Genomic DNA, 11,038 nt, shown 5'->3' with positions numbered 1-11,038 from the left:
CAAATCCTTGAGAAGAAATGGCTCGAGTTCGATGGCACCAGCTTGCAATGAACATCGAAGTAGTTGGTAGTCAACGCACCTCTCGGGCCACGCTTAAATCATGGTAAAACCCTTTACCAGAATTTGTATGACACAGAGCACCGTTGGACATGGCTCGGACGTACCAACCACTCCACTGGGAAGGGTTGGAATGAAAAGCTGCATTCAATTTATGTCGGTCGATCCAACAATCTTTGGCGATACCGAACCATTAAGAATGAAAAAAGAATGTCTCTCCTTTCTGAGGAAAGCTTTCCAAATTGCTGTTGTTCTTCCAACCACTTTCTACTTCTGAAAGGGATCCTTGAAATTAGATACCGTCGCCTGTTCGCACCCATGTCGTTATTTATTGCTTCAATTAATGATACCAAAAATTCACCGCCCTGTGATGCATGTGCCGATGGGAAACTGCCCAGAACGGTATGTGTCGAGTGGCCATAATGAGCTCATAAATTCGCAAATTTGCATGCAAATTTTGCGCAAGGATTCTTTTCCCAGCCCGCCTTTGAAGTTGGTAAGTGTTGCTATAAATTGTGGAACGATGTCGTACGAATTCCTGGGTTTCATGAACTGTAAATTAGTATGTAGCAGTAAGGTACGGCAACATAGTGAGCAGTTTGAGGCAAAATGAAAAACGGTTCCGGGAAAAAACTTTGTTTTGATTGAAGTATGAGCAGAAATTTCAGATTTTCTTTAGCAATTAGCTTGAATTAAAATGTAATGTATTGATACCAGGTGTCAGAATAAATAAAGTATCCATTCTTAAACATGTGCTCAATTCATTTGGCATTCAATCACATGACCTAAAAAAAACACACACGTTTCAACCACGCAAAACTAAATCTACAATTGCGTCAAAGTAATGTGCACTCTTGTTTCTCGAAGTAATTGATACTTTGAAAGTGGCTCTACGTAACAACATTGTAACCGGCAGATCCATTCGCCTTCAACAGCACACGGACGATCGGCTCAAATTATGTGAGAAATTTCCATTCGTCGCGCGCATAATCGAATGCATCGGTTGGAAACGAAATGCGTTCAGCCGTTCACGGCCCTTTCGCTCTACGCTGCCGGCAATACATTGTAGCAAACGCCTCCAGCCAACCGGTGTGTACAAGCTTCGTTTTCCAATCCATTACGGATGCGTCTTCGAGTCGCTGTAATAACTTTGCATTTGATTCCTCTTTTATTGCTCGGTGCCAGGTACGGTGTAATGTCCGCGTCTTATCGCAGCCGGTCCGCGAGCACCGGAGGCTACAACGATGGCAAAGAACACGAGTCCGGGGGTTGATTGATGGGCAATTAGACGGAAAAAGGAGCCGATGGAATTGAAAAATGTGCAGTAAACGAAGCAGCTACACAACAAAAAACACCATCCACCAGGCAAGCGATCGATCGCGAACCGTACGAAAGGGCGCGTTCGATTTCTTCTCCGGTAGCCATCGCCGGTAGCTTCGGTGAGGTGGTGGAGTGAAAAATGTCACTGCACAAAATTGTGACCAGCAAAGCACCTTCGTGGTACCGGTAGCGATATCGAAACGCAGCAGCCCGTGGGTGTAGGATCGATTTTCGAGCTCGTTCGCCAACACGAACGTGGGCTGGACTCAGAATTTCGTACCCTCAAGCAATGTAAGCCCGTGCCATCCGGTAGGGCCACACTACCAAGGTTGCTTCGGTTGCTAGCAACATCACAGTGCAGGTGAATGTGTTGCCACAGCGCAGGTCCTACACGTCGAGATAAAAGAAGAAAAAAAACCAATCCATATCTCGGGCAAATGTAGCCGATGGCTTCGAAATGCATATCGGTGCTCGTTAACATGCGCTTGGCATGAAGACAGCCTTTGCAATCGGAGTCACGATAAGTAGCAACAACCGGCGACCGGTCATCCAACCCAATCGGATGCAACTGGTAGCAGGTTTTTTTGGACTGCAATCCCTTGCCAAGACGCCGGTAAGCGAGTGTAGTGAAGCAAAACGAAATTTAGATCACATGGGCCGCTACGTGGGTCGTTTGCTCTTAGCGAAGGAACTCGCGAGTGGTCGTTTGCGGTCAGTTCCTTTCCTTGGTTGCTTTTTACCCTCCCTTATGCACGGCCAGTATATGAATAAAATATCAATTGGAAAATTGTGAACATAAATCGAGTCAACCGGTTTTTTCCTCCTATTTTCCGTTTTACGGTTTTCAGGTTCATGATGCCAGCTAGGGTTCGTATTCAGCTCTCCTAGCGTTTCCCATTTTTTTTAAAGTTGATTCAATAGACACAATGTGACCATACTCTTAATATCGAACTTTTAGGGGAACTGGAAGGGCATGCTAGTTTTTCTTAGAAAAAAATGCCTCTTCGTACGCTCTTAATACGCAATTTTCAGTATGCAAGTGCCTTATACAACCCCGGTATTTTCAATTGTTGTTATGTCAAAATCAGATCCACAATAAGTTAATGAAACCATGACAGCATGAATGACACGATCGTTGCCTTCTCCAAGAGGTACCTGCTCGTGACAGTCGGATGTTTTTGAAATCAACATGATAAACTCTCCTTCTGCCATCGATCAGTGTTCGTGGCAGCCATCCCATCTGCCCACTTACCTGGGTTCTTTCCAATTGTCTGCCCGTCCAAGCCACGGTTGCTCGAACGCTGGCAATCGTCATATACCGCGTGCAGATACGCTATCATTCCCCGGGCCAATCAAAAACTTCGACTCGAAACTAGTTCCCTACGCAAACAATCATTAATCAGAGTGATTGTGTTTATCGGTGCGGTTAACTTCGCTATCACCCTTCGTGGAAAGCGTTCGCATAGTTTGCGACTAGCGATCCGTGTCCTTGCACAACTCCCACTCCTGCAGCGGGTGGAGATGCCGAATTTGATTCGTGTCGTAGCAACGCAAGACAAAACATTATCGGTGGCATAGGCAAAACAAACTCAGCCAACTTTCACCCGGCCGTCTGCTCCTGACAACCGACATGTTCCGGGAGGGCTGAGTGTCACTCCCTGGGGCAATTCGAACCGTTTCAGCGAGCCGATGACGACGCTTCGAAAGCAACACACAGCCAGCACAAAAACCGACCGGTTCGACTATGTGGGACTACATCGGCGCCAGATCTGGCGCTCGTCGCCGTTTCGTGTCGGAATAAATAGTGTCACTTTTTATTAAGCCATATATGCAACCGAGCCGGTTCGACGTGTAGACGCGTAGACGCGTTTGCCGCAGCTGAAGGGAACAAATGTGGCACCCTCCAAGTGCTCCAGGAGCCTTCTACGACCTCTTACACCTTCTACAGCTCCTTATCGATCGCGTCACCGATGCCTTCGCACAGACCCGAGAAGGTCGTGCTGCATTTGGCGGTCGAGTCGGCACCTTCACATTTGGCGCACTTCGCGCCCTTTTGGTAGACGGGTTGGCCCTGGGCGTTGCTGTGCGAGTAGTTGCAGACGAGATACACGTACGAGCGTTTCTGCGTGTCGTTGTAGTAGCGCGTGACACCACAACCGATTCTCGTGACGCGGTCGCTGGCCATCTGCGCGAAATGGCTGACATCCACGCTGGCGATGGACAAAATGGAGGCGGGCACAAAAAGAAAAAAAAGTGAACCGGTAAATGTAGATTTAAGCGAGCGGTAGCCGCAACGTCCGGGCTCGTGGGTTTTTTGAGCTAGCTTACCCTTCACCGACGGGCCGGTACTCGTCCATGACGGTCTGATTGGTTTCGACGTACTCCTGCCACCACTTGTTGGTCAGATCGGTGATGGCTCGCTCCAGGTCGATGGTGACATTGCCGGTGCGCGACTTCCGCCCGATATTCTGGCCCGCGTTCCGGTAACGTTCGGTGCTGCGGCACTCGTCGTGCAGGTACTGGCACGTCCGGGCGTTATACTCGGCCAGCGAGGCCAACTCGTCGTCCCACGCCTGACCGATGAGGGAAAGAAGCGACAGCTGATGAGGCATGAAATTGACCGTGCGATGTTTCGGCGCACACGGGATGATGGGCACACGGGAAAAGTCATTTGAAAAGTGTCATCCACCGACGCATCCGTCCCGTTGATGGACCGGTGGTAAATTGCATTTGACGGCGAGTGTGACTCGGTTCCCGATCCCGATCCCGAGCGGTCAGCTCGCAGTGGTCAAGATACGCGTTGGTGCCGAAAAGGGGAAAAAAAATCTCCAATTTGACTGCGTTGTTTAAATAACCGAACTTTAGGGGTACGTTTAACTACCAGCAAAGGTCATTCGTTGAATTGAAGGCTCAATAGAGGCCAATCTGCCGTCGATTGGACGACATTTATCAACGTTCTAAAAACGAATGGTGTAATGCAAATGTGACTCCGCCAAGCGATATCATGGAGCATTTTTTTGTACGTCTTTCTCCTGGTTCAACCCCACACTTTGCCTTAAAGCAACCCCTAGAAAATGGCACGCAAATGGCATCATCAACGGCAAACATCAAACATATCGCTGTACCACATCTCGATTGACACTGATTTATCCTGATTGCGCTTGGTATGATTGCACTACGAATTTGTGTTTCTTTTTCCGCCGCTTTGAGCACGTCACCGCTGCGCCACACAATTTCCGCTTTCGTGGAATCGTTGAAGTATTCCAAGAACTGCACCGCAAAACCATTCACTGAACGCGCGATACCGTCAATCGTTTACGTTCTCCCACGCCATCACGTTCCCACTTACCAGCACCGCCATCCGTTCAGCCGCAGAAAAACCATCCATTTTTCCGCTTGCCAGCTCGCTCCGCAGGCCGTTATGCAGCTTCAGGATAATCTCCTGCAGGGGTTTGGTCATGTCCACGAGCTGTGCCGCCCCGGGGGGACAAAGTTCGCCGAACTGCCCCGTAGCGTTGCACCCAATGTGGGCATGATTTGGTTTGCACAGCGCTGGATCACAGTAATCGGCAGCGTTCGTGTTGGCAGCACTGCCAAGGGTCATCAGGACAACCGCCACAAGCACTCGGGTGGCTAGGATGCGGTGCCACCGAACGATGGGTGAGCCTGTGGTGCAGTGGTTCATTTTTCTCCGATCAAGCTTATCCGTGCACGGTGGATCCCAGTGTAACTAAGCGATCCGCTTAGCGCGGTCATATTTATAAGCCCCCGACAGACGCTGAATGTAATCCGATTGGCGCATCAATCGCTCGGTAGGTAGGGCGCCATTTTTTCTCACGCCAACCAATTGAACTCGAAACCACCCGGTAGCCTCGCTGACGGGTTTCGCTGTCGGTAGAAATAAAGTTATTTTTAAATTATCATAATTTGCTCAACGAGCGAGCGATTTTCTCATCGTGCTATTTGTACACTTGCACTCTTCAAGAAAAACCGTGTGCGATAAACGGATGGGGCAGATAATCTCGCTGGGGCATCCTTGAGTTAATTACCGCTCGTCATGCACGGTCGGTCTAGACTGCGTATTGTTTCCGTTAAGCAGCGAATTCTCGATATCCACCCTTAAAGACATTTCTAGCGGCGTGTCAAGCAATGTTTAATCAATGTGAACGAAATGTCAAGCGATACATGTGTGCCGATAGTATAAAAGCTCACGTGCCCTGTAATGGAGCGAAATATCGCGCGTTCCACGCAGCCCTTTATGTGGGCTTGCCTCATAAACCCTCTACGTTTCGAACACGGATATGATGATTCATCGATGAAGCACATCAATCACACGGTGCCACTTGTTGCGTTTCGTGTTTGTGTTGTTTTCGCTATCATGCCGCGGCGAATATTCCCACCACGTGCAATGCGTGCAAAACGCGGAAAAGATGGCTAACAATGGTGGTGTAAGCTTCTCCCCTGCTTCTACTTGCGTAGGCATGGCAACGAGCAGCTGCTAAGATCGAGACAAACTTCTACAGTTGTTCGGACATTGCGTTACCCGATAGCCGTGTGAGGTGTTAAATTTTGCTCACACTTGATTAGAAATGGGAAAGTAAATTGATTTTAATTGAACAATGAACCACGTGGTGTGGTCGGAATCAACGAAGGACGATAAGACGAACTCGGCTATCTCGTCCTACACCGGACAGCGCCGACTGGGCCACTGGGTATGTGAGTTATGCACGGTGTTTGACTACCAATTATGAAGACACACGCAATGGCGGACGAAGCCACCGATCAGCCAGACGGCGATTCAGGCAGGCATTTTCGACGATCAATCAGCATAATCGTGCAGATTCTTCCGCCCCGACGCTGAGATCAAGCTCAAATGAACAAACAGAACATCCACACACTGTTTCCTCGCAAATGGTTGCGCTACTGCAACCTGCGGTTGGTTATGGCGAGTCCCCTAGCCCGCTGGCTGCAGTTGACTTTCTTGACATGGATGAAAACGCGTGGGCGTGCATGAATGAGAGGTCTGCAGACCACGGGTGGCCATTTTCCCTGTCGCGCCGACCGAGGGCTTTTGACGCGCGGAGCACTCGAGCGTTGCATTTGACAATTATTCAAATGAGGTTATGAAAATGTAAACAAACTCGAGCCCACGAGAAGCTGAACATGGTGACGCATTTCCTCACGAGGTCTAGGGTGACGACAGCGCAAAACCGACACCGCCGCCATTTGGCAACGTGATTACCATGGCTCCAGTGCGGTGGTGTGCGCGCTCGAATTGTGGCGCACGGTGCTGTGGACGGACGGAACGAACCGGAAAACGGAATTGAAGGAGTGAGCTGTAGGTTTTAATGTCCCCGAGATGGTTAACTCAATTTCCATTACACTGCACAGTTGCCCTCAACGACGGCCGGGGAATCGTTGAGGGATTTCCCTGACGATAGCTTGTATCCTGTCGATGCGGCTCTCAGCGTGCCCTCGAGTCGTTTCCTCGTACAGAGAGGAAACATACACATACGTTCGAAGAAGGGCAAGGGTTTCATGTGCGCTCAAAAATAAATACGATATGCATTCCGGGGCGCAGTCAGCAGCAATCCATCAGCACCCTCCAAAAGCACGGCTTGTCGCAAAAGGATCTGCCCCGCGTGGCGAGCTCTCGTGACATCCGCGACCTCGTCTTTGCAGGGCTTCATCTTTTTCCACGCCTGACGAGTGCTGCCGAAAAGTTTTTCTCCTTCCCTTAGCCGCTCGTAATGAATTAAGAATGACGAATGTGGAGTGGCACTCACACGGCACACGGTGCCCCGGGGGTGGGGCATAATTCTTTGCAATTTTTCAAATGGAAATGCATAAATGTTGTAGTACTTACACGCCGTGGTACAGCGGTTCCTTTCAACCTCTGCGCGTGCTGCTGGGAAGCTTCTCGAAACGGAGAAGCACTCAGCACTTGTCGGTGAGGGCGCTTCCGGGCACGGGAGCAAAGCGGACCCGCGAACTGACACAAGCATGCGGAATGAATTTAATTTTCATTCATTTGTTTTGCGTGTATGATTCCGGCGCTTTTGAGCATTATTTTCTCTTTGCTCCAGCAACTCTGCTCCTCCCTTGCACTGCTCCTCCATCCTTCATGCCTCCCACCCAAGGCTGGCATTACCAATTTATTTCTCTGCTTCAACGTTTTTGTTTACACGATTACGGCGTCTGCGAATGAAAGGAACGATGCTGATTGAATACCGCCGTGATGATGGATTAGATGAATGGAATGAAAGTAATTTTATTTGACTAAATTACACACATTTTCAACCGAAAGCATCGTGTGCGGGTGTTGCGTGCCTGGCTGGGACAGGGCACGGGAGCGCACGTAAAGAATTCCCCGAACACATCCTCAAAGCACCAGCGCCTTGTTTACTGCATAATGGATAAGTACATCCACCAGGCGCCAAGCCAAAAGCCTCGGACTAATCCGAAGCAAATAATCGTGAAATGGGCTTGGTGGGCGATGAAAAGTAAATCATGCAAATGCGTAGCACTGCATCGCACGTGCCTCGACAAGTGAAATGCATTTTTAACGCTGATAGCTGGTGCTGTAAAAGCACCTGATAACGTAACGTTGTGTTCAATATTTCGGATACATTTCAGTGGGAGACAAAAGATAAAATAAAAGATAAAAGCATTACTGCTACTTGCTTTTCTCGTTCAAAAGTGCTTCGTTTATTTGGGAAATTCAATTCCGCCTCAACAGTCAGTTTTAGCGTACATGGTATCAGTGTGCGTATGTGTGTGATTGTTTTTCTTCACATCACTCGTCCTAGCGCTCTGCCGTAAGAAGCTAAACATGCCCTACAGACCAAGCGTTTAGCTTTACCTATGGCTCCTAACGACCCACGTACGGCCAAGCGTGGGAAAACATCTGGGTGGATTGCGGAAAATCATCTACGAAATTCAGTGTTCCCACACATATCCGCTGCCCGCCTTCGCTAGCCACTCCATTCCCGTTATCCTACACCGCCCGATTGCCATCTGGGCGGCCATTGCTTCTGTCTTTCCCGAACGGCTTACCGTTTGACAGCTCCCCGGACAAATCCCGCCTACTCTTCTAATAATAAAACCATCCAAAATTTCATATCAACAATATCCAAAGAAGAACGTACTGAAAGCATTTCACACACTGGCTGGGTTGATTTGATTTGATCGACGTGTTATCTTCTTGTTACTACGTTCTTAGATTATGGATGTTAGCTCGCTGCAGTTTAATAGAGGGTAAATAGTTAATTTTTTTAGCGTTCTTGTTGATGCTCAATTTATTAGTAGCGATGGGTGTTTTAATTATAATGCTTACACGTAGTACACATACACGTACACGTACACATATATTAAGAATTTTTTTTATTTAATGTAATTTAGTAGCTTAGTGGTTGCTTTGGTGCAGCTGCTCATTTTGGCAAGTGCAGCTAGATTTTCCAGCATTTTCGCGCATCCCCTCGCGTCTGCCTCATGCCGAAAGCAAAGGTTTTCAAGAGGGTGTGCTTATCAATGTAATAAAAGTGCACATTATTCGCATACTTTGTTATTTTGCACTTAATGTGGTCATTTTTTGGATGCTCCTTTCTTCATTATTGCTACACACCTAAAGATGTTGATCGTTGCATGATGATGTAAGATACTGTTCTGATCTCTTAATCGTAATTGACATTTAAATTTAAATATTTATGTTGCTACTTTAAACGTTGGAATTACATATTTGCGATTTGTTTGCTTTTCTGTTTTATTTTGTTTTCATTTCAATTTAGTCTTGATTTAGTAACCCAAATTCGCCCCATCGAAGTTTTTTTTATTTTCTAATATTTTGTCGTGCATTTGAGTGCATGTGCTAGTTTTTGGTATTCATTGCTTGGTATGGTATATTCATTATCTTAGTTTTAAATTTAGCATTTTCTTTGGTTTATTGTTGTAACACTGAGAGATTTTTTTATTTTTCACTTTTATTTATATGAGCATGTTCAATTGTAAAAAAATGTACTTTTACGGCAAGCTTCTTAATGCAATTTTAGCAAGTTTCATTTAAAACAAAGAATTTTGCAGGTTTGAATTTAAATCAGCTATTATCGCATTTATTAGTTACCTTAGTTTTGTTTACATAGACTATAGTTTACGTGTTTCGTTTATTCAAGACATCTTTTAAACGACAGGTATGAATTTTTAATTAAACTACTACGACAGTTCCATCCATAATAACACTAACATTCTTGTGAAAGATTATCCATGTTACTTTTTACAAATACTTTAATTATGTTTCAAACCATACCATTCGCGTAAGCTTCTAGTAAAATTCGTGTTATTAGGTGTTTTGTGTTAATCGCATTTCAGTTTAAGTTAGTTGATGCATTAAGCAGATGTGTGAGGTGTTCATTTATTATCACTAAATATACCGGCTATGTTGCTTTTATATGCATTTTTTCATAAATGCAACATTTAAATCATGTATAAATGTGTTTCAAGTTTTATTGACAATGCTGAAATGAGCATGTTGTGTTCATTACTATGATAATCTCGAAACCAATAAACTCATACATTGAAAAGAATCAGTATAAGTAGGGCTCCAAATAATTGAAATAAAGCGAACAAAATCGATAAACGATATTACGTAAAAAGAAACCATACAGAAGTGGTCAACGAAAGAGTGAAAAAATCCATTGGTTGAACTGCATCCATTGGTATAACTGGAGAAAAATGAGGTACATGAATGCATAAGGTATAATTTTTAAATTTTCACGGTTCTTCTGCCTTTTTCCTTTATCATGAAAATCAACTCTTTAGTGTTGAGATATTGAAGTTCGTACTCCAACAATTACGACTCATTGCTATATTTAATAAATGATTGTTTTTCATAGATATAAAGGTGGGTCTTAGGGTGGGGTGTTGTATGTGGGGCTACATCAGTGAATTATAGGCAAAGCATAACATTGGGTAAAATATGATGAGATTTACTGACTTAGTTTAAAATAAATGTTTCGATATTTTTTAACCATCTCGTTTTACATTTTATGTTGCAGTTAATTTGGCGCGCTGGTAATAAAAATAAACGTATAAAAATCATTTTATTCACATTGCATGGAAAATTTGATTGTAAAAAGGAGTGTTTTCATGCTCTTATTTGAAAGTGCTCAAACCAGCTCTAGTGTTGAGATTATCTAATATTTTTAATTTAATAAAGAATTTTATTTAATCTACATGCATTGATTTCTTCATAATATTTCACGAACGTAGAAAATTTGTTAGTGTCGTGCTGATCTCATCAAATGGGTTTTAAACGTTTCATTATTTCCTGATTTGTTATATCTTTAGCCCTTGCGTATGTGCTACATTTATTTCATTCAATTCTATCGTTTAAAAAACATGTTATACAAAACTGTAAGCCGTAAAAAATATTTCAACGAGTCAATAAATGGGAAGTAGTAACATTTCCACTGTAGCTAACAATATTCACAACAGAATGTATATCACTCGAAACGCTAATGATTTGCAAAGAGCTACGGTATGATACTGTTTTTGGGTATTTGTGGGTAAAATTCTCGGTGCATCATTATGGTCGTATCGTTGAGCTTATGGTAGATATTTATCCATGTCTAATCACGTTTGTGTTATGTTTGACTTCATCTTCGTG

At 45.0% G+C, this 11,038-nt stretch overlaps 1 protein-coding gene across 1 annotated transcript; it reads right to left on the bottom strand.

Annotated features, from left to right (window-relative positions):
- Positions 1-3,226: 3,226 nt before the first annotated feature.
- Positions 3,227-4,981, bottom strand: LOC128721464 (antigen 5 like allergen Cul n 1-like). The gene is made up of 3 exons (XM_053815224.1): positions 4,727-4,981; positions 3,706-3,950; positions 3,227-3,587 (listed from the first exon to the last, which is right to left on the bottom strand). The coding sequence occupies exons 1-3, from the start codon at positions 4,979-4,981 to the stop codon at positions 3,320-3,322; spliced, it is 768 nt and encodes a 255-aa protein (XP_053671199.1). The 3' UTR covers positions 3,227-3,319.
- Positions 4,982-11,038: the final 6,057 nt, after the last annotated feature.

The sequence above is a fragment of the Anopheles nili genome, chromosome 2, assembly GCF_943737925.1.
Source record: "Anopheles nili chromosome 2, idAnoNiliSN_F5_01, whole genome shotgun sequence".
Lineage (NCBI taxonomy): Eukaryota > Metazoa > Arthropoda > Insecta > Diptera > Culicidae > Anopheles > Anopheles nili.
The sequence above is the reverse complement of the archived record's forward strand: the minus strand, read 5'-3'. Positions and strand labels throughout refer to the sequence as shown.

Excerpts from the sequence above, each read along its gene's own strand:
- LOC128721464 (XM_053815224.1), bottom strand. The coding sequence starts at position 4,981 with ATGACCCTTGGCAGTGCTGCCAACACGAACGCTGCCGATTACTGTGAT. Across the intron at positions 3,951-4,726 it reads CTGAACGGATGGCGGTGCTG|GCGTGGGACGACGAGTTGGC; the intron begins GTAAGTGGGAAC and ends CTCATCGGTCAG. Across the intron at positions 3,588-3,705 it reads TACCGGCCCGTCGGTGAAGG|CGTGGATGTCAGCCATTTCG; the intron begins GTAAGCTAGCTC and ends GTCCATCGCCAG.